Genomic DNA, 23,775 nt, shown 5'->3' with positions numbered 1-23,775 from the left:
CTCAAGCCATCCTCCCGCCTCAGCCTCCTGAGTAGCTAGGAACGACTACAGGTGCGTGCCACATCTGGCTAAATTTTTTTTAGAGACAGGGTCACACTCTGTTGCCCAGGCTGGTCTCAAAATCCTGGCCTCAAGCAATCCTCCTGTCTCCGCCTCCCAAAGTGCTGGGATCATAGGCGTGAACCATCGTGCCCAGCCCTCCCTTATTTTCCTAATCCAATTTTGTTAGAGCTGGCTTGTGAATTTAGTTTGCCATTATTCAGCTTCCTTTAATTTACGTATTAAAGAATTGCAACAATTCTTTACCAGTGAAACAAAACCATTCACTTGAATTCATTTTCTCCAGGCAGAGGCTCGTCTGCTTGAGGAACAACGAAGAGTTCAGGTTTACCTTCACGAAAGCACACAAGATGAATTAGCAAGGAAATGTGAGCAAGTCCTCATTGAAAAACACTTGGAAATTTTCCACACAGAATTTCAGAATTTATTGGATGCTGACAAAAATGAAGGTGAGCCACAAGACTCATAAAATGTAGGTATTTTTTATTATCTGCAGTTTTGACATTGCTTGAGACGCTAGACTCCGAGTCAACAGCATTACTTGCCCATGTCAGTCATTTTTAAAAAGATGCATGTGTTTGTACATTGTTATGTACTGATGTCAGATTTCTGCAGAGCATTTTGGTATGACTTAGGGCGAAGAGTATTTTTTCAGTTTAATTTAGAATGTGACTTTCTGCATACACTTTAGCATTAAATGATGCTACCCCTAAGTTTTTTCTTGACTGTTCTTCCTTTGAAAATTCTCTGAGATGAGAAGACTGTCCTCTTAGATTTCCCGTAGCCACTTCCCTGTTTTACTGGGGCATGTTAGGAGCTCAGTAAAAGATTGATGTTTGGATTTTTCTTCTGTGGTCCTCCTAAAGTAACCATATGCCATACATGTCTTAAATGAAGAATTTGGGAGAACTTTTCTCAACTCATTTGTTTTTATAGTTGAGATAGAAATCCATATTCTCCTTAAATATAGTCATTTTATTGATTGATTGTTTGATTGATTGATTGATGGAGTTTCACTCTTGTTGCCCAGGCCGGAATGGAGCAATCGTGGCTCACTGCAACCTCCATCTCCCAGGTTCAAGTGATTCTCCTGCCCCAGCCTTTGGAGTAGCTGGGATTACAGGCATGCGCCACAACGCCTAGCTAATTTTTTTTGTATTTTTAGTAGAGATGGGGTTTCATGATGTTGACCAGGCTGGTCTTGAGCTCTTGACCTCAGGTGATCCACCTGCCTTGGCCCCCAAAGTACTGGGATTATAGGAGTGAGCCACCGTTCCTGGCCAATATATTAATTATTTTTAAACAAATACTTGAGTGCCCATTATGGCTCAGGCATAAATACAATTTAAATCTTGAGAATTTCAGGAAAGCATTGGAATCGTTTCTGATTTTTTTTTTTTTTTTTTTTTTTTTTTTGCTTATTCATATGTTAGTGGTTTCTCATAGTAAAGGGAAAAAAAACTTATAAACTTAAAATAGCATAATTTCATTGTTACTTTTAGCAAAACATACATATACCAAATAGGGAGTATTTGGTTATAATTAAATGCTATCGATTATTAAAGTCTAAAAACATGGTTATTCATTGCAGAGTATTTTTCATCTCAGTATAAATACATAATTAGTAGAATGATAGGCACAGTTTGTTTCAGTGCATAAAGGGATTTTTTCCTCTTTCAGATTTGGGACGCATGTATAATCTTGTATCTAGAATCCAGGATGGCCTAGGAGAATTGAAAAAACTGTTGGAGACACACATTCATAATCAGGGTCTTGCAGCCATTGAAAAATGTGGAGAAGCTGCTTTAAATGTAAGTAAGATTTCATTGACAATCAGTCGGGCTAATCATTTCCACACGTGAACAGCAAATGTGTGTTATGCATCTCTACTTCCAAATGTAAGTGGTAACATTTTCATTAGAACCTTGTTTTGGCTTTTTGAAGTAGACCGTTCACAGACATCTTTGTTTAGTAAATACCTCTGGAATTTATTCCCTTGCACTTTTTAGGCATTAATGATGTCATTTTTTTTTTTCCTTCTCACTGTGGAATTCTTGCACTACAAGAGGAAAGATGCTTCCATAGAAACAACAGTCCCCTGGAAACTGTTACTGTGCCACTCACAGTCCACAGGTTGTGCCTTTCAGGAGCTTTGATCTGGATAGTAGCCTCTGGCTGAAGACCATAGGGCTGTCCTCTGGAGAGGCCCTGCAGTACTTTTTTTTTTTTTTGAGACGGAGTTTCGCTCTTGTTACCCAGGCTGAAGTGCAATGGCGCGATCTCGGCTCACCGCAACCTCCGCCTCCTGGGTTCAGGCAATTCTCCTGCCTCAGCCTCCTGAGTAGCTGGGATTACAGGCATGCACCACCATGCCCAGCTAATTTTTTTGTATTAGTAGAGACGGGGTTTCACCATGTTGACCAGGATGGTCTCGATCTCTTGATCTCGTGATTCACCCGCCTTGGCCTCCCAAAGTGCTGGGATTACAGGCTTGAGCCACCGCGCCCGGCCCTAGGCCCTGCAATTTATAAGATTTTTCCACAGCCCTCTGCTTCCCCAGGGCTACATAGAACATTCCTGCTAGGTCATCTGTAATTCAGGTGATAATTTCACATTGGAAATACTCAGTTTCTAAGACACAGATGAGTTACCTTCAGTTTTGCTCCTATTGTGAACTTCAGTTGTAACTGGGAGAACAATAGAGAAGAATAGCTTCTTTTTTTTGAAGCAGAGTCTTGCTCTGTTGCCCAGGCTGGAGTGCAATGGTGCCATCTTGGCTCTCTGCAACCTCCACCTCCTAGGTTCAAGCAATTCTCCTGCCTCAGCCTCTTAAGTAGCTGGGATTACAGCCATCTGCCACCACGCCTGGCTAATTTTTGTATTTTTAGTAGAGATGAGGTTTTACCATGTTAGCCAGTCTGGTCTCAAACTTCTGTCCTCAGGTGATTTGCCCGTGTCAGCCTCCCAAAATGCTGGGATTACTGGCGTGAGCCACCGCCCCTGGCTGAGAAGAAAAGCTTCTAAAACACATCGGTTCTTATATCTGAATGCAGAAAATTTCTCTTGCTTTGACTTTATTGTCTTTAGTGATAAATTATTTTTGATAACTATTTTCGGTAGAATTATTGAAAATAGTATTTTTTTATCCTTATTTTTCTGTTATCTTTGGAGGGCTTCTTTTCCATGTTTAATTTGGGGATTTGCTGCTGGCACTCTGCCACCTCTATGAATTATTAAAGGGTTGAGTATAAAGCCGTTAGGGTTTTTTTTTAGCGGGGGGCGGTTGGTTTTTGTTTGTTTTGAGACAGAGTCTTGCTCTGTCGCCAGGCTGGAGTACAGTGGCGTGATCTAAGCTTACTGCACCTCCACCTCCCGGGTTGGAGTGATTCTCCTGCTTCAGCCTCCCAAGTAGCTGGGACTACAGATACGCGCCACTACACCCAGCTAATTTTTGTATTTTTAGTAGAGACGGCGTTTCACCACATTGGCCAGGATGGTCTCGATCTCTTGACCTCATGATCTGCCCAACTTGGCCTCCCAAAGTGCTGGGATTACAGGCGTGAGCCCCCACGCCTGGCCCTCCTTTAGGTTTTTAAGACAATTTTATGCTCACAAGATGCAAGTGAACTGGCTTAGCCATGGATTTTGTGGAAAAAGACCTCTAGATTTTAGTAAAAACGAAGTATGAAGTCCTCAGTGTTGGCACATACAGTGTCTTTACTGTGTGGTGATGACAGAGCCTGGCCTGGCTGTCTGCACTCAGATCTCAGCTCCACCACTCACAGCTGTCTGACCCTCAGCGAGTTACTTCTGTCTCTGTCAGTTGTTACTTATTTATTTTTAATAGAATGATACTGCCTATCTCATAGGATATTTGTGAATAAACAATACATGTGAAGTGCTTAAATCAGGGCACATGAGTGCTCAGCAGTGATGACTGCTTCATGTTCTTATGAGTACACACATTTTTTCTAATTTAAAAAACTCATTTAAAAATTACCCTTCAGTTTTTATGACTTTATTTCCAAGCTGAATGTTCCTTTAAAGGGCCTGATTCACACACACACCTGCTCACCCCTCTGTGTTTTAGAAGGGGCCAACTCGGTGAAGACATTTTTTCAGTAACATAAGGTGCCTTCCCAGTTGTTGGTTCAAAACTCAGTTTACCTATACGGACAACAGAGCCAAGTAAATGATTAGACTTTCCTTGAAATGAGTTAAGTGGGAAGTCTATTATTTCATCAGATATGAATTAGAGTAGGTTAATGAAGCAGCTTTTGCTTTTTCATGTAAACTATATACTAGATACGAGATTGGCCTTAGGGAACTCGTGTTCTATGTGAATATAGTTAGATTTAAAATAAACATGATAGCTGGATATAGTGGTGTGTACCTATAGTCCCAGCTACTCAGAAGCTTGAGGCAGGAGGGTCACTTGAGCCCAGGGGTTCGGGACCAGCTAGGGCAATGTAGTGAGACCCTGTCTCCTTTTTTTTAAAAAAGCATTATGAATTACTTTGTCAGTTTTATAGGAAAGAAGGGATACTAATTCTAATGTCTATCTTTTCCAAACCAAAGTAAGATTCTAAATTGGAGAGCTAATCAACTATGATTCTCACGTCCCATTGTTTTCTTTCTTTTGGATACAGTCAGCTGCCTCATATTTTGGGCACTGAATAAATGCTGCCTGATTGACTTTGTCATTGAGTCTTGAATCTGACATTTTACTGAACTCTTGATCAGTTAAAACAAAAGTACACCTTCTATGTAAAATGATATATCTGAGGAAGCTTCATCTGTCAGCTACAGATGGCACAAATAAACTTTACCAGCAGTTATATTTTATGAGAAATCAAGCTTTTGAACACTGCTTGTGTTACTTAAATCTAAGCCACTCATTCACCTGAATTTAAGAACCAAAGCAAGACTTTCCCCCATGAAGAAGAATTACAGCTCAGTAAACCCATGTTGCATCTGCCTTCACTCGCAAAAGTCAAATACTAGTTTTTTTAGTAAGTTATTGATTCTATTTGTTATTTACATAAGAACTGTTTCTACATTGAACTCATGAAACTCTGGGTTTTTTAAATTGTTGTGCTTATGAAATAAAATGTTCAGGAAAGCAAATACTTTTCCTGTTTTCTGCAAAAGGAATGTTTTCTAAATTCTAGTTTATTCTTATTTCTAAGCTTGCCATTGGCTCCTTCTGTCGGAATGCTGTCCGACTGGTGCGTGGGTACCTCGTGCCCTTCCCTGCTCTGGGCTCACACTTGCCACCTCAATTTGCCAATGCTGGGAAAACCCACAGAATTGAAGCTCAGGGGAAGCGTAGGTGCCCCGGCCATAGCCTGGCACACAGTAGCTGCTTGATTACTTATTGCAAGAAAGAATAAATACGGCTGCTAAAAGACAATTCCTTTTTTTCTTTTGAGACAGTTTCAATTTTGTTGCCCAGGCTGGAGTGCAGTGGTGCAATCTTGGCTCACGGCAACCTCCGCCTCCTGGGTTCAAGCAATTCTCCTGTCTCAGCCTCCTGAGTAGCTGGGATCACAAGCATGCACCACCATGCCTGGCTAATTTTGTATTTTTAGTAGAGATGGGGTTTCTACATGTTGATCTGGCTAGTCTCAAACTCCTGACCTCAGGTGATTCGCCCACTTGGGCCTCCCAAAGTGCTGGGATTACAGGGTGAGCTACCCTGCTGGCCAAAACAAATACTTTTAAATACATTTTAGTTTTTGTCATTTATGTGGTAAATATAAAAGACCCATTGTAACCCAAACCATAATTGTTTTCAAAAACCCACTGATTATGAAAAATCAGGAGAATAAAAAGTCATTAGTGAAAGTTAGAATTATTGTACATGACTTTAAGTGGGATTTAATTACCTTGAGAACACAGTTTTTAAAGTTTAAAAATTTGTGCCTAATTGAGTTGAATCATAGGTACTATAATCATTTATAATTAGCATATTAAATGCCCTAGAAGGCACTACCTAAGTGATTTAAGTGCAAAAAAGTTTAATAGATGAGTCCTGTGTCTTCCTCTAGACTACAACACTATATATGTTACACTTAAGCTGTTCTTGATGAAATAAACTCATTTGAGAAGCCAAATAAAAAAAGGTTTTTTATCTGGCTAGTCTTTTTATACCACTAATTTGGTTAGAAAACCAGCTTTACTGCTAATATCTGGCCTAGAATGAAATTCTTAGTTTCCAATTCATCATGTAAGTCAAATATTTTTTGTATTCGATGTTTTAGAACCTACTTGCCAATTTTTCTTAAGGCACTTTTTCCCCCTAGTTAAAACAAGTTTAAAAAGTAAAGGCTATTTCTAGAAAACTGACTCAAGGGGAATTTCCCTCACGGCCTCTCCTTCCTACCACCTAAATAAAAGCTGGCAGCCCTCAGCGAAGTGAAACTGAAAAGAGAACACTCCGAATCTGGGACTGGGGAGGGGACTGTTGTCAAGACTCTACTCTGTTTGGAAGCATTCTCTCCAGCCTTCAGAATGCCTCATGATCAAGGGCATTTGTGCTCGACTGATATATGAGGGGATAAATTAGCCTATTGCACTGGGGCACCAGGAGGACTTTGGGAACCTTGCACACAAAGAAATATTCCAGGATGGGATTTAAAACTGGTTTTGAGCTGTGCAAGGGATAGGAGAAATGGCTTGTTTACTAGGCAGGTGACCCCATGCAGGAACAGATTGGGAATTTATCGAAAAATAATCTATATTAAAATATTGGAGGCGATGGCCCCCATCCACTTAGTGAGGCTTTAAGGGGAGTCTCTTGAAAGCAGAGACCATTCCTTCACGTGGCCATTTTAAAAAGAATCGAATGCCCGCTGTGGGTGCCTGACCCTGTGCTAGGCTCTTCGTTTTTCTTAGTTGACCAAAGCAACTACAGAGAGTCTCCTACTTAGTATGGCTCACCTTAATGAGTTTTCAACTTTAAAATGGTATGAAAGTGATAGGCATTTATGATACTCTCAATAAGCCCATCGTACATTGAAAATATTGTCACACATTACACATCCAGGGCCGGGCACAGTAGCTCACGCCTGTGATCCCAGAACTTTAGGAGACCAAGGCGGGTGGATCATCTGAGGTCAGGAGTTTGAGACCAGCCTGACCAACATGGTGAAATCCTGTCTCTACTAAAAATGCAAAAATTAGCCGGGTGTGGTAACAGGCACCTGTATTCCAGTTACTCAGGATGCTGAGGCAGGAGAATCGCTTGAACCTGGGAGGTGGAGGTTGCAATGAGCCGAGATGGTGCCAGTGCAGTCTGGCCTGGGCGACGGAATAAGACTCTGTCTCAGAAAGAGAAACAACAACAAACACACATTCAGTATATGATGGGTTTATTGAAACATAATCCCAAATTGAGGAGTATTTTTAGGTGCATGCTGTAGTCAGTGTTTCGACTCAAGGGGCAAACACATTTTGCAGATCAAACTGAAATTGTTGTTTCATTTATTCAGCAAGCATTTAGGGCATTCCCGTAGTAGACATGATGTCAAGAATTCTGAATTAGAATGCCTTGCCTTTGTCCTTGTCACATCTCCGTGACCTAATCTTCCTAGTTTAGTGCCTACCTTGCAGGTCCATTTGAAACTCACCTCTTCCGCCATTCCTTAGCACAGAGGTGGCAGCTGTGTAGCATGAGTCACCCTGCCCCCATCCTTTGTTCATTGTAATCATTAGTAATCTAGTAGGGTATAATTTCCCGCAGGGTCTGAACGTGGCCTCAGAATCCTTCTCAAACCAGTAAGCAGCCTGCCTGTCTAAGTAGTGAGTTGTCGCCTCCTCTGTCTTCTGGGATGAGTCAGTGGAGCATGGGAATTCCTCCTCCTTTGGCTCTTACTATTTTCTTTGCGTTTTCTCTGCAGTCGCAAGGCTACCATCTTAATCTTGGCTTCATGCATCACTTTGCCTCCCAAAGGGTTCCACACCTCTCCCATTCCCATTCATCCTTCATGATAATTATCGGTTTCATCTTTCAAAAATACCACTTAATACATTCATAATTTTACTGTGCATTCTTTTCATCCTTTGTTTTAAACAAAGAAAATAAAGCTCTTCCCTGTGATAATATAAATCATAATGTTATACTAAATCAAAATCCTCTAAGTAGCCCACATTTTCATGAACCCCGTCTTCCAAACCCTGGCTAATGTCTCTACTTGTAACACAGTCATCCTTGCCTTCTGCTTGTCTTAGTCCTGCTTTTAAGGCTAGCTCAAATCCTCCCTTCTAGAAAGAACTGACCGTAACTCTTCCATCCTAAGCCCTATAACATTTGTAAAACTCTCATCACCAGCGTACAGGTGTTTGTAACTTCCTGCGCTTCCTGTCACTGCACCATGGGTTAAACATCCCTTGAGAGCGAAGCTCACACCTCATTCTAGTTTTACGACCTGGGTTTTGGACCTGGCTTCTTACCCAGCAAGGATCTGTAAATGAAAATGGTGAAGGCCATCTGCTGCAGGGCTGCTGTCTCAGCTCCCCGACTCTTGACCCCGCTGCTCGCGTCATCCCAGCTGGAACTCACCGTTGCATAAATTTGCCTCACTCTACTTTCCTAGTTCTTCTCTCGTCTCTTCTTAGACACATTCCTTCTTTTTTCTACCTGTGAAATACCTATTTATGTTTCAAAACCCAGCTCAAAAGTTTTCTCAATCACCTTGGAATGGTAGAGTCTCCTCCTTGAAATAATAGCACATTGGACTGTTTATGTGACGTGTGCACTGCTTTATGTTTTAGATGGCCGTGTGAGTGTCCATCTCTTCCAGCAGAGATGGCTCTATCAGTTTTGTGTCCTCAGAGCTTAGCATGACACCTTGTACAGAATAGGGTTTCAGTATACTTAGGTCTTAGTTATTACTTCCCATTGCCCCGAAAAGGACTTGGGGCTGCTTACACAATACGTGAAATAAAATAGATCATAGAGGTTGGAAAACTCATGTGTAATGGAAAACTATTTGTGTGGCAACATGTATTAACATAATTCAACATATAAATGTCTCGTTAATAATAGCTGATTTGTACTGAACACTAACCATAATACTATACATGTGTTAATAAATGTTATTCTCACAGTGAAAAAATAAAAATTAAAAAAATAAAATAAAATAGATCATAGAGTAGCAAAGTAAGGATATGAAACATATCATAAAGCTTAATATAATTCTCAAAGTGTGTGTAATGCAGTCCAGGACTCTTGTTAGAGTTATACTTTGCCTTGAAATTTTTGTAGTCATTACAGGGAGCTTGCCACTAAAGATAGTCAGCGCAGTGAAGCACAATCAGCTAGTAACTCAGAAGATTGATTTGTCTTGGTGGTCGGAGCTGAGGCTACTTTCCCCAATGACTCATCCTCAAAAGCATGGTAGTGTTGTGGACAGCATCATCAGCAGTGCACGTACAGCGAAGTGGGATGTCAAGTCCTTGGGTAGTTTGATAATTTTCTTTGGCACCAGCTTATAGCAAAATGCCAAAATGAAGTTCAGGAGAAGAGTCAAATAATGCAGACTTATAAGTTCTTGGTAATTAATGCTTGACTGTGCAATTGGTTCCATTTTGAATGTTGAATTAACACCTAATTCCTCAGCAATCTACATGTTACTGTATTCCCCTACAAAGACAGTTATGTAAATGAACATAAATCAGGCTATAAGAGAATCTTACTCCTGGTCTTCAGGGCAGAAGTGGCAACAAAAAAAGCACAAGTCCTCTTTGAAACCGTATCTTGATGTAGTGTTCTGAGCCTAATGGGCGTTGCGGTGTGGCCCAGCTGAGATGGGCCTGTTAGGTCCTTCAACACCCAGCGGGGCTGCTGGCTCTAACGCTGGGCGTTGGGCTGCAGACACTGACCGGGGAGCAATGTTGTGAAAGTTATTTCAGTTCTGAGAGAAGTTGTACGTTAAACAGAAATTTTCAGAAGCTGCTCTCAGTAGCTGGCTCCAGGACTGGGGTGATGGTATGATACTTAGAAAAGGCAGCACGTCAGATAGAGAATTTGATAAGCAGAAATAAAATTAGGTATCCCTGGTAAGCTATTTTTCCATGGAAAACTAGGGTAGATCCTAGTACCTTAGCAGGAAAAGTTCTGTGATTTGGATTGGGAAGTTAAGTTAGAAATAACTATAAAAACCCAATCATGCATGAACTCAGGCACAGTGAACAGACTAACGTACTATCAGCTGCTTCTGGTAGGTTTGAGTTTGGGTTTATATATCTAAGATTCCCTTTCTTTTCTGTAGTGAAGTGCATGATTAAACAACTGAGTCTTGAGGCAAACATTCTATGGATGGTAACAAAAGAAAATTATCCAGTCAGTGATAAAATTAGCTGCAGAACCTTACATTTGAAGCGTAAGTTGGCTTGGTTTGGTCAAAGGAGACAGGATACGCATTCATAAAATCTGCTTACATTCCTAGGAAGAGGGTCAGATGAGAAACTTCCTAGACTCTTAGAGCCATAGCTGTTCCTTAAAGCTGGCTCATGCATTTATGGGGGTTGATTTGACTATTCTTTTCTTGTTTTGAACATGCTTGAAAATTTTCTATGTTAAACATTTTTTAAGAAACCAAAGAAATATGCAGGTTTTGAGTAAGTGAATATTGGAAAGGAGAAATAGTTGCTTTACGACAAAAGGAAGCATGCTTTTTTGTACAGTAAGATTTACACAAAGAACTGATATATGCTGAAAATATAAATTGACTCAGATAGCATGTCACAACATTTGTGAATTACAGGTATATAACTTCAGAGCAACAAGGATGGTTTGGATTTATTTTGTCTTGCCATGAGATGAAGAGAATAATCATATTCTCTAAAAGAAAATGTACACAGTTGTCATTTTGGAGTCTAAGATAACCAGGCTGTCTTTTGTTTTGTTTTGTTTTTAGATGGAGTGTCACTCTGTCGCCTGGGCTGGAGGGCAGTGGTGCCATCTTGGCTCATGCAACCTCCACCTCCCGGGTTCAAGTGATTCTCCTGCCTCAGCCTCCCAGGTAGCTGGGACTACAGGTGCATGCTATCACGCCCAGCTAATTTTTAAAATATTTTTAGTAGAGATGAGGCCAGGATGGTTTTTATCTCTTGACCTTGTGATCTGCCTGCCTCAGCCGATCTTTTTTTTTTTTTTTGAGATGCAGTCTTGCTCTGTCGCCCAGGCTGGAGTGCAATGACACAATCTCAGCTCACTGCAACCTCTGCCTCCTGAATAGCTGGGATTATAGGCATGCACTACCATGCCTGGCTAATTTTTGTGTTTTTAGTAGAGATAGGGTTTCGTCATGTTGGCGTTGGCCAGGCTGATCTCAAACTCCTGACCTCAGCTGATCCACCTGCCTTGGCCTCCCAAAGTGCTGGGATTACAAGTGTGAGCCACTGTGCCCAGCCCAGGCTGTTTTATATCCAATATACACCTTTCTTTCGTTTAATTGTAGGGAAGACTAATAATTTCACAAGCAAATCCATTATGGACGCACATCCCTACCCCAATTTAACTTTATAACCACATCAATGAAATTGTATTTTAAATAAGTACTGAAGTGACCCCTGATTGGTTCAAGACCAATTAGAGATCATGCCCATGAACTTCTCCTTGCTATCCATCCTCATTGAGTCAGACAGCCCTGCTTCTCATCTTCTGTGTACTACTACTGTTTCTGAACTAACTTAATTATTCCTTTCTGAAACATCATTCTACCTGGGGAATTTTTTCATTCTCTTCAGAGAAGTCAGTCTTTCGGGGCAAGTCTTAGTTCTGCTTTCAAAGTTTATCATTTTCATCTCTGATCACTCAGACCCTAAATCTAGTCCACTTAGAGCCTAAGCATTACGGGGTAGTACATTCCGAAAGGCTGAAGACAAGGACTTCAGCCTCACCTTGAAATAAAGGAAAATGTAGGTGTCAGCCAGAGCTAGGGGAACAACCAGGGGATGTAACAAAGGCCAGAATAAAAATGAAACCCACACAGTTAATGGCGCTGGGATCAGGAATATGACAATGAGATTAAAGATTTATAACTATGGTCTGAGGCTCAGAGCCATGATTCCAAGATAGATATAAATCGTTGAAGCAAAGAGTAGCAGCAGGTAGGCCAGTTAAAGTAAAGGGAAAAGGCTGGGCACGGTGGCTTACGCCTGTAATCCCAGCACTTTGGGAGGTTGAGGCAGCTGGATTTGAGAAAGTATATTCCGTTGCTGGATGAAGTAGTCTATAGATGTCAACCAGTGGCTTATTATTAATCATGCGAGTCCTGGGGAACCCAAAGGAACTCCCTCTTCAAACAGATGTTTTAACTGAGTCTGCACGTGTTGGTTTGAGAGTTCTCCAAATTAACTCTCATGTGGAATGTGATGTGTTGTAAAGGGAAGACTTAAAATGTGCTAATTCCAGTCCTACATGTGTATTACTGAAATCTAGGAGCAACTACAGCAACATTTTAGAATTTCGACCAATATCGGCTTCGAGGGAGGAGCATTTTCTTGTTGGCACTGTTTAACATGGCCGGGGCATCACCATGAAAATAAAGTCAGGCGCAGTGGCTGACACCTGTAATCCCAGCACTGGCAGGCTGAGGCGGAAGTATCGTTTGAACGTGGGAGGCAGAGGTTGCAGTGAGCCGACATCATGCCACTGCACTCTAGACAGGGCGACAGAACTAAACCCTGTCTCAAAAAAAAAAAAAGAATGAGAAAAGAGAGCACTTACTAAATTATTAGTGTTTTTGTTTCAATATTTTAAACTACTGTTGGTTTCCCGCTTATTGAAAGAGGTTAGAAAAAAAACTATTAAGAAAATGCAAATTATTTCTAAAGGATTTTTGAGATCTAACATGTATCTCCCTTATTTTTGCCTATTAATATTAAAATTAATTTTTTCCCCTGAGCACACACAGACTGGCAGTGGCTGGCAGCTCAGAACCATGTGGGTGCCTCTGAGCACCTTCCCAGATAACGGTCAGACTGCGTGGTCTGCACACATACTCTCTGTGGTTTGTTTTTTTCTGAAACCTTTGCTTCTCTATGTTTGCATGGAGATAATATTCCTCCAAGACCAAGTGCTGATGCTAATGGGAAGAATGACATGGCCCCCAAACAACTGCACCATATGTTTTTGTTACTTAATGGGGCCTCACTTCTCTCCCCTTCTTAAGGACAAATGACCTAGAGGTAAGACTGGACAGTGTGGAGCCAGGTCCTAGTGTCCTGAGGTTGATCTGTTGTTGTCAACTCTCTATCCTCAGGGAACTCCCCTAAAGTTCTTGTAATTGATCTCTTTAGCCCCTGGCTGGATGAAAAATGTGGACGCTGAATGTACCCTCAGAGGTAGTGGAGGCAAGAGCAGCTTTCTGCAGACCATCCGATCTGTCCCTCAGCCTGGAGAGCACCAGCTTGTGTTCACGAAATGGTGAAGGTTACTCCCTTCGTTCCTGTAGCACCCCAGTATTCCTCTTTGGCAATATTCTTGAATGGTACTGGGTCATTAGGAAGTGTTTGAGTGTTAAAGTATCACTTAGGATCACAACTGATCCCCAGAAATTATGTCTAAATATATGTCAGCTCTCCATGAAGCGATGCCCTCTCACCTCTTCGTATGCCGTATTTGGTTTACCTTTTTAAGAAAGAGTAAGATAAAAGTTACGTGTATTTTCTCTTTGTGAAATTGGCCTTTAGAATTATCTTTTTAGTGGAAATGTATGGAATAAAAGGTCATAATTCAGTTATGATTGTTATTATGTTCCTGGTTTAGCCATTTAGGAGATTATTTGGTAAATGTCGCCTCACTAGGTACTTAGAAGTACGGCAGTGGTAGCAGGCAGACACGGTCCCAGTGGGCAACACTGAGATGTGCCCAGCAAGAAAGGCCGATAGCAAGGAATTCCTTGCCATAAGCCCGGCTGATTTTTTAATTTTTAGTAGAGATGGGGTTTCACCATGTTGCCCAGGCTGGTCTTGAACTCCTGACCTCAGGTGATCCACCCGCCGTTATCGAGGAATTGGCAGGTGTGATTAGAATTGGGATGGGGTTTGGGCAGTCTGTAACAGGGCAACCTTGGCCTGTCTTGGACATTCAGAGAAAGTGTCCCTGAAAAAAGTGTTTACGATGGAGAAAACAGTTAGAGCTAACTAGGCAAAGGGGGATCCCAGACAGAACAAAGCCCCTCAGTGGGCCTACACACAGCCCATCTTAAGAACTAAGAAGCCAGGTGTGACCTGAGGTAGAAGGTAAGCGTGAAGGCAGGCATGGGCTGGCCAGACCAGGGGAGACCTTGATAAGCCATGTCAATGATATTAGCTTAATCCTAAGGTCACGAGGAAACGAGTGGAGAGTGTTAGTCATGGAATTGATGGGATGTGTGTGCTTAGTGGGTTCGAAGGAGACGAGTACAGGTTGTGATGGTTAATACTGAGTGTCAACTCGATTGGATTGAAGGATGCAAAGTCTTGTTCCGGGGTGCCTGTGAGGGCGTTAACATTTGAGTCAGTGGGCTGGGAAGGCAGACCCACCCTCAATCTGGTAGGCACCATCTAATTAGCTGCCAGCAAATATAAAGCAGGCAGAAAAATGAGAAAAGGAGAGACTGGCCTAGCCTCCCAGCCCACACTTTCTCCTGTGCTGAAGACTGCCTGTCCTCAAACATCAGACTCCAGGGTCTTCAGTTTTGAGACACAGACTGGCTCTCCTTGCTCTTCAGGCTTGCAGATAGCCTATTGTGGGACGTTGTGATTGTGTAAGTTAATACTAAATATATATATATATATATGAACTAATAGGATATTATATCCTATTAGTCTGGCCCTCTAGGGAACCGTGACTAATACACAAGTGTACCAGTTAAATTTGTTGTCGTGATTCAGATAGTGATAGTGGCCTGGTGGAGACTGGGCTGGGCATGGGGGGAATGGGGAGAAGAATGAGGCAGAGACCCTGGCTTTGTAACGGACAGGTTTTATATTTTGACAGTTGTTGAAACTGGATGATGAGTACATGGGGTAAGTTTTACTACCCTTTCTAATTGTTAATATCTTTGAATTTTTTCCACAATAAAACATTGAAAAGAAATGGTTGGGTTGTGGATTAAGTGGATTCACAGGAGTTGTGAGTCAGAAAGCAGGAATTGTGAGTCCTGGGTGTCTGGCTCGAGCCGCTGGGTGAGTGGTGGCACTTGTCAAGAAAAGCTCCAGAGAACGCAGGACTGGGGAGCGGATCAGCCCATTCATGACAGAGGGGTTTGGGAATCCCATGGTGGCCAAGGGCAGGTCGTGGGAGCTCACCTAGGGGAAGCTTGGTCTAGACGTGAATGTGTTCGTTTTGGGCATCGCAACAACTGAAATCATGTAGGAGTTGAATGTGAGCCCTCGGGACAGACCCTGAGAGATGTCCTATTTCTGACATGTGAAAAGCTCTCATGAGTACATGGAGGGTCCTGAATCAAACCAGTTACTGCTTTTGTTTATTTTTTTAAACCTCAAACATTCATTCTTAATTTTCTTGAAAAAAAAATGCACATTTGATCCAGCCGATCTGTCTCCTTCCAGTTTTATAGCCTGTCTTCATCATTTACCTCCAGAATGCTAAATCTACTCCCCTTTTGAAAATCTTTTCTCTGTTTGCTGACTACTTCCTTAACATTCTCTCCCCTATATTATTCTAGTGTGTTCTTTGTCTGCCCCTTGACCGGTTCCTAAATTCACATTTTCAAGGCCAGATTTTTGTTTTTACAGAGTCTCGCACTGTCACCTAGGCTGGAGTGCAGTGGCATAATCTTGGCTCACTGCAACCTCCGCCTCATGGGTTCAAGCGATTCTCCTGCCCCAGACTCCTGAGTAGCTGGGATTACAGATACCCGTCACCATGCCCAGCTAATTTTTTGTATTTTTAGTAAAGACAGGGTTTCACCGTGTTGGTCAGGCTGATCTCAAACTCCTGACCTCGTGTTTCGCCTGCCTCAGCCTCCCAGAGTACTGGGATTACAGGTGTGAGCCACTATGCCCAGCCAAGGCCAGTGTTTTGACACTCTTCTCTTAGTGGGTTCTGTGCAAGTCCTTCCATCTCACCAGCCAGACTGCTGTAGTTGAAAGAATCTTGGAATTGGAGTCTGAAGACTTCTTTACTCCGGGAGATTTGGGTTTACGTGTGAGAAGTTGTTCCTGGCATTCCTTGGGAAATTTATATTTTTCCAAATTCCACATCTGAGGAAAAAATGGTGAAAAAATGTTGAGAAAATAGGGAAAAGTATAATTCTGAAACGTTATAGTCAACATAGAGACATCACTGGTTCAAGGAGTCCATCAGTGACAAGTCGCAAGCAGGAGTGTGGGGTAAGTCAAGGCTGGCGTTTTCCGGAGTGTGGAGTAAGTCAAGGCTGGCGTTTTCCAGAACGAGGGTGAGGGAGTGTGGCAGGGAAGCCTTGCAGGCTGAGGGGTCAGGCTGCCAGGTGGGCGAGGCCTTGTACATGTGGGTCTGTAGCCCCTCTGCTGCTAAGGGTGAGTCATTCTTGCAAATAAAATAAGTATTAATGTTTATATGCATAACATACTTTACATAAATACTGTGAGTCGTTTTCCAAAAGAAATAGCAAGTTTTTGTTCATACCTGTAGTAATCCCAACACTTTGGGAGGCTGAGGCAGGTGGATCACAAGGTCAGGAGATCCAGACCATCCTGGCCAACATGGTGAAACCCCATCTCTACTAAAAATACAAAAATTAGCTGGGCGTGGTGGCATCACCTGTAGCCCCAGCTACTCGGGAGGCTGAGGCAGGAGAATCGCTTGAACCCAGGAGGCCAAGGTTGCAGTGAGCCAAGACTGCACCACTGCACTCCAGCCTGGCAACAGAGCGAGACAATGTCTCAAAAACATAAAACAAAAAACCAGCAAGTTTTGGAAGCAAATTGAGTCCTTAAATTGGCAGTTTTGACACGCAATTCTTTGTAGGGCTGTTAACTTGTTAAGAGATCCTGCATGTTACCTTATTTGAAAACTACCTAATAATGTTTCTAGCATTTTCCAGTGTTTGAATCCTTGCTGTAGGCTAAGCACTTTGTAAATACTGTAGCAGAAGGAAGGCAGAGAGAAGAATTATGTGAATGTTGTGGAATAATTTGACATGAAATCTGAAGGTGATCTAAAATCTGAATCGGCAGAAGCAGTATCTATTTCAGTAGCAAAATCACAATTAGGTCAAGCAGAAAATGTTTTCATTGTTTAAAAGAAGCAAGCTTATATGAAGTAAGATGTGGCCTAACCTGGAGGTGCTTCTGTTTCACTCTGAGGATTAAGACCATCCAGGTAAAGTGGAAGAAGTGTCCCTACATCTGGGGTAGCCGTGAAGCGGAGAGCAAGGCTATCGGGTAGTGCAGTTAACGCTGTATGTGTTTCAGCATTTTTAAGGTGGCAATTTTGAAATATTAAATATCTGCAGTATTACCTTTCAATATTAATTATTTGGCAATTCTTTTGCATAAGTTCCCTTTTAATGTTTTCTCTTATCAAATGTTCATGTCAGGAAGAGACCATATTTATGTCTTATTGGACTTATAATCTTATCACAATATATTCATAATAATAAACCTTGCATTTATTATATAGCTCTTTTCTTTTTTAAACAGGAAACCTCTGACACTCTTTTTTATTTTTATTTTTGAGATGGCATCTTGCTCTGTTGCCCAGGCTGGAGTGCAGCGGCCTAGAGATTGCAGAGCTGCACTCCAGTCTGGCGACAGAGCAAGACTCCATCTCAGAATCAATCAATCAGAGTGAGACTCCGTCTCAAAATAAATAAGTATATAATAAAAATAAGTAAATCAATCAAATGTCATTTAAAAATGCTGACTAGGTAGACTTGGGGGAGTGTTGGTTTCTGGCACCTGAGCCCTGCAGATTAACGTATCAGTGATGTGGAAACAGGCTTGCCCCTGCGCCTGGGTCTGTGCTTGGCTAGGGGTGGCCCAGAGCTCCCTCCCACCAGCCTTCCCAGCCCGGCTCCCGCAGAGCCCAGAGCCAAGCCTGACTCTGCCGCCATTTCCTGGCAGTGTACTTAGCTGTGACAGTTCTTCATCTGTAGAATGGGGATGAAAACAGCACCTGCTTCCCAGTGTGGGCTGTCTCGGTCCCATGAAGGGTGGTGGGGGCGTGCAGTGTGTGCCCAGCAGCAGCACTGTTTTTCACATTAGCACTCAGCTCGGTCTCCTTCGCCTTCCACTGTTGCCGCCTTCCTTTGGCCACAGAAGCCCCCTGGCTGGCCTGTTGCATTTCCATATTGTTCCTTGGTCCAGGGATGCCCCATTGCTGCCCCACGCCACACTCTACCCCTCTTCCCGCCCTGCTATCAGGCCCTGGCCCCAGCAGCGCCACACAGATCTCAGTCTCTGGTTTGCAGGGGGTGGGGGCCGCAGTCAAACTCCCTCCCTGAGCCCCGCTTTCCCTTGCGTTGCTGATGACAGACCTCGCTGGCTGAATGCTCTTCTCCAGCTGAAACGGAGTCCAGAATTGCACTGTTTAACAAGGAGAAATTGGCAAAGCAGAGCTGTCACTTAGAAAATGCTGTTTTCATGATCTTTGAGTTTTCACTGTTTGTAATGCAAGGTCGAGATCAGTATTTACAGTGTGGAGAATATATTGGTTTTTATTTTATATATATAATCAAAATGTCCTGTGTGTTTCAATGATGGTACCAAAAGTATGTCTTGATCTTATTTCTTAACTTTGTAAAGGTATGTATAGCTTTTAGAATATTTTATATGCAGTAACCAACTTTGGTTTCTATTTCTGCCCCCATTTAAGGACCCCAAAATGTATGTACAGACAGTGCTCGATGTTCATAAAAAATACAATGCCCTGGTAATGTCTGCATTCAACAATGACGCGGGCTTTGTGGCTGCTCTTGATAAGGTAGGCGTGTGGCGCTTGTGACTTGCCTGTAGTATATCTGGATGGGGCGTTTGTCTCTAACTGTGCTCTGTGTAACACAGGCTTGTGGTCGCTTCATAAACAACAACGCGGTTACCAAGATGGCCCAGTCATCCAGTAAATCCCCTGAGTTGCTGGCTCGATACTGTGACTCCTTGTTGAAGAAAAGGTATTAAATGACCCTGTTTTCTTAGTATGCCTGTTTAAAACGTCAGCTTTAAATTAAAATTTACATTTTACATACATTAAATTGCAAGTTTTGTCCCTTATGAGAAAACGCTTAAACATCATCATCTTCCCAGTTGAAAATCTGCATTCCCTCCCCCTGGCTGTTTTTAAAACAGAAGCGTCTCATTGTATTGTGGGACTTCGGTTACTCTACATCCAGTACTACCCAGTGTCACTTGAGAATGTCGCTGCAGAAATCTGAAGTAAAATATTAGCAAGCCAGAGTTGTCAGTTAATAATAATTCTTCAAAACATAGTGCAGCTTCCTAGGAACCCAGCAGTACCAAGTCCGATGTGATTTACTATTGTAACAGAGAACCATGTAAAAATGATGTGGCCTTTTTGGTAAATGACGGGAAAACATTTGATGCAGGTCTATTATAGCTTTCTCTTACCCAAGGCCAGCGAGAAACTGAGTATTTGATGTTTTTTTCCTATTTATTGCAGTAAACAGAAATATTTATTCTGGTTTAATGTTAATTTAACAACTGTGGTGAGATCCTCTCCAGAAATGAAACAGGACTTGAAATTGAAATGCCTCTCATGACTTGGTTTCATTTTGGGGGGCCACGTATTATGACTATGGAGATACTCTATTGGGTCTTCAGTTTGACAGAACACTTAGTGTCCTTTTTTTTTTTTTTTTTAAGACTTAGTCTTACTCTGTTGCTCAGGCTGGAGTGCAGTGACACGATCTCGGCTCACTGCAACCTTGCAGCCTCCACCTCCTGGGTTTAAGTGATTCTCATGCCTTAGTCTCCGAAGTAGCTGGCACTACAGGCACGCCACCATGCCCGGCCAATTTTTTTGTTTGTTTGTTTTTGAAAAGGTGTCTTGCTCTGTCGCCCAGGCTTGTGTGCAGTGGCGTGATCTCAGCTCACTGCAGCCTCAGCCTCCTGAGTAGCTTTTTTTTTTTTTTTTTTTTTTTTGGTATTTTTAGTAAAGACAAGGTTTCACTGTGTTGGCCAGACTGGTCTTGAACTCCTGACCTCAAGTGATCCACCCACCTCAGCCTCCCAAAGTGCTGGGATTACAGGCATGAGCCACTGTGCCTGGCCTTAGAGTCCTTTTTATCTGTTGTCTTTTCATGAATGGCCCTCATCAAGCCTTCTGATTATTAGTTAAGGTCACTGGCGCAGACAGACTGGCAGAGACATTTCCACAGCATCTCTTGAACAGCATGCGTTGTGCGAGTGGAATCCGGGTGGCACTAAGTTGAACTGCTCCGAGGGAAGAGGAACCCGCTTGACCCAAGAGTGTGCAGAATAGGGGTGGGTTTTCTGAATCAACTGTTCTCAGGTTGCAGACACCTCTTCAGAGGTTGTGTGGTGGCTGATTCATTTTATATGAATTAGGGGGTCTTGTTCATAAAGCAGTCTTGTAGAAAAATTCATCTACCTGTAAGTCACCTTTGAACTATCGTTTGTTCATAGGATGACTCAGTTGTTAAAGGACAGTCATCTCTTTTGTAGATACAGCTACAAACAGCACTTTGGTAGGAATTGAAACCCTTCATTACCTTTAATGATCGGGTCATGGAAAGGAATCTGTGCGCCTTTTTGTTTCTTCAAAGTTAAGTGACGGCAGACTAGAAAGCAGCTGGAAAAGTGAATTTCCTTAAATTGAAGTGGATGATCTTAAAGGAAAACTTCCTTCAGAATGTTTTTGGAAACGTTTTATAAATATCTCCTGTTGGTTTCCATCTTGGATATTCTAAATGATTATTTCAAAATCTGTTCTTCAGTCATGAGGTTATACTATGATTGCCAGTTTGCTGTAGGTAAGGAAAGTCAGCCTTCCCTCTTCCTCTGTACTAATCTGATGAGAACTGATCTTTTGAATGCTTGAACCTGCATTCTGACTAAGTGGTACTTGTTTAAATGTACTGATGTTTTAAAACACCATACCTTTTTAAAATTTGCAGTTCCAAGAACCCAGAGGAGGCAGAACTAGAAGACACACTCAATCAGGTGGTAAGTGCCTCCTGGTCGTTTCCATTCTTAATAGCTGTGTTTTTCACAAGTTGTCTGTAATGTTATTAATAGAGGGCCTCTGAAATGTGAAAAGTGATCGTCACTGATTTTATTCTGAATCTGTGGTTTCACTCCCTAATTTGAGTCACTACTTTTAGCATTTGTACTTTCCTCATTAATAGTCCAACTCACTGTGAATTCAGAGATTCACAAAACTTTGAAGACTCTGGGGCAGAGTTTTTGCCATCATAAACGTTGCCGTACAGACCTGCCTAAAGCCAAGGGCACATCTTGGCTCCTGGCTTGTGGCCGGTGACAGTCGTCTCTGCACCGTCGGCTTGTGAGTGGCCGGTGACAGTTAGCTCTGCACCGTCAGCTTGTGAGTGTGCTTGTTAAGTGTGTTGTCTCCGTGGCTTTGCCAGATGGTTGTCTTCAAGTACATAGAGGACAAAGACGTGTTTCAGAAGTTCTATGCGAAGATGCTGGCCAAGAGGCTTGTCCATCAGAACAGTGCAAGTGACGATGCCGAAGCCAGCATGATCTCCAAGTTAAAGGTGAGTTCATCTTTTCCTGAAAAATCGCAGCTTCTGAGTCAGTATTAAAACAATTCTTAGTCTCTCCAGGTTATGAGGCAGGCATAGGAGTTTGTGCAGGAGTTTGTACAAGAAGCTCTGCCACTGCTCTTCTGAAAACCTCCCAAACCTCTCACTCTCCTCTGTTGGGCCCCAGTGCCTTCCTGACTCCTTCCCCACCCCGCTCTGGGGCTTCCACGCTACCCAGGCCTGGCTGGGGCCTGTTCACTATCTGTGCGGCCTCTCCTGCCTCCCACACCTTTGGCCTTGGACCACATTCACGTTGTGCTGGCCCGGAGCTGAGCGGAAGTTTCGTTTGCTCTGGGCTCACTTTGCTATCGCGCAGTTCTTTCTCTGCCACTTCCTTTACGCTCGCCCTGTGTGTTGGTGCTGTCAAGTGCTCTTATTTGACTTGGAGCATGTTTTACTTTGACCCGAAATTATGTGGGTATCTTTGTCAGCTTGGGCTGCCATCACAGAATACCATAGACTAGGTGGCTTCAACAACAGAAACAGTTTCTCACAGTTCTGGAGGCTGCAAGTCCAAGACCAAGGTGCCAGCTGATTTGGTTCCTGGCACAGGCCAGGCCCTCTTCCCGCTTTACAGGCAGCCACCCACCTTCTTGCTGTGCCCTCACGTGTAGAGAGTGCAGAGCTCTTGTGCGTCTCAGAGCCACACCCATCCCATCGTGAGGGCCCACCCTCAAGACCTCATCACCTCCAAATAGCATCACATTGGAGGTTTGGGCTTCAACATAGGGATTTTGGGGGGACGCAGTTCAGTTTCTGGTAAGAGATAGTGACAAATTATTTCACATTGTGTTCTACCATAGTGTCAGAATACCTTGCTCTTAGGTGCTCAGAAGTTGCGTGTCTGCGAACTGTGTGTATGAAGACTTAACTGTGCAACGTAGAGCTGTGGGGTTTTTTGAGAGTGTGTTAATTTTAATCCATGCATATTTATAATGTAAAATAGAACAAAATGTAACTAGCTTTGCTAGTAGTTCCATATAATTAAGTATATATTGTGTACTGTGATTTCTCCAAGATTCCCTTGTGTACATTTGTATTTTTGTACAAATTAAGACAGTTACCTGGGTTCTTTTCAGCAAGCTTGCGGTTTCGAGTATACCTCTAAACTTCAGCGGATGTTTCAAGACATTGGTGTGAGCAAAGATCTGAATGAGCAATTCAAAAAGCACCTGACAAATTCTGAACCCCTGGACTGTGAGTACCTGCATGTCTGTGTCTTGCTCTCACAGGCAGAGTTCTTTGTAGCAAATGAAGAAATGACAAAGTATTAGGTAAAGATGGGAGGGGCTTTGTCAGAAATTCAAGAACTGAGAAGCAGGAGATTCCTCCCAAAGGTGCTTCCCACCTCCCCCAACTCCTGTGTGACAGACAGTAGGAGATGGCGATTCCTGAAGCACTGTCAGCTCTCCTGCGGCAAGGCCACCACCTGTTGGGATCTAGGGAAGGACCCACAGGCTGAGTTTCCTGTTGTAAACCTTAGCTTGGATCCATTCTGGCACTTATTTTAATGTTCACTTGGCCTGCGTAGGTAACAGTCTAGCTGAAGACTTGTGGCTTCAGATTGGGATTAGGGATCAGTACAGGCAGGGTGCAGGTGGTTCATTTCTCCAGGAGTGGCAGCTGGGCTGGTATTTTAAGGTCTTGCAATAGCAGTAGGATGGCAGATTTCTGCTTACATCATCTTTTGATAATCTTTGTCTTTTTAAATGAAAAATGGAGAACTTTATTTTTCCCAAATCAGAAATACAATTCCATTGTTAAACTGGACAGTTCTGCCAGTGGGCTTTTTAACTATCTGCGAAGGTGAAATTACTGTTATAATTTATACATCATGTGTGTCTTTTCACAGTAATAAGTGATACACACACTGTAATCAAGTTAGCGGTCTCCTGCTTGTGAGTTTCCGTGAGCTTGGGGCTGTGATGATGATGCCGGGCCTGGCAGGCACAGGCGTGGCTCGAGTGGACTG

The 23,775-nt window shown here is 42.6% G+C and overlaps 1 protein-coding gene across 1 annotated transcript in view; it reads left to right on the top strand.

The window, feature by feature from the left end:
• Positions 1 to 23,775, top strand: part of CUL1 (cullin 1) — a 101,665-nt gene that overhangs the window by 66,594 nt on the left and 11,296 nt on the right. Inside the window, exons 8-14 of the mRNA XM_012443784.2 lie at positions 347 to 509; positions 1,741 to 1,871; positions 18,875 to 18,982; positions 19,063 to 19,169; positions 21,153 to 21,201; positions 21,624 to 21,755; positions 22,883 to 23,000. Of these exons, the coding sequence (XP_012299207.1) occupies positions 347 to 509; positions 1,741 to 1,871; positions 18,875 to 18,982; positions 19,063 to 19,169; positions 21,153 to 21,201; positions 21,624 to 21,755; positions 22,883 to 23,000 (808 nt within the window). The remainder of the gene's footprint in view (positions 1 to 346; positions 510 to 1,740; positions 1,872 to 18,874; positions 18,983 to 19,062; positions 19,170 to 21,152; positions 21,202 to 21,623; positions 21,756 to 22,882; positions 23,001 to 23,775) is intronic.

Source organism: Aotus nancymaae, unplaced genomic scaffold (assembly GCF_030222135.1).
Source record: "Aotus nancymaae isolate 86718 unplaced genomic scaffold, 86718_ANA_hifiasm-v0.15.2.pri h1tg000002l, whole genome shotgun sequence".
In the NCBI taxonomy this organism is placed as follows: domain Eukaryota; kingdom Metazoa; phylum Chordata; class Mammalia; order Primates; family Aotidae; genus Aotus; species Aotus nancymaae.
Note: the sequence above shows the minus strand (reverse complement) of the source record. Positions and strands in the feature narration are given on the sequence as shown.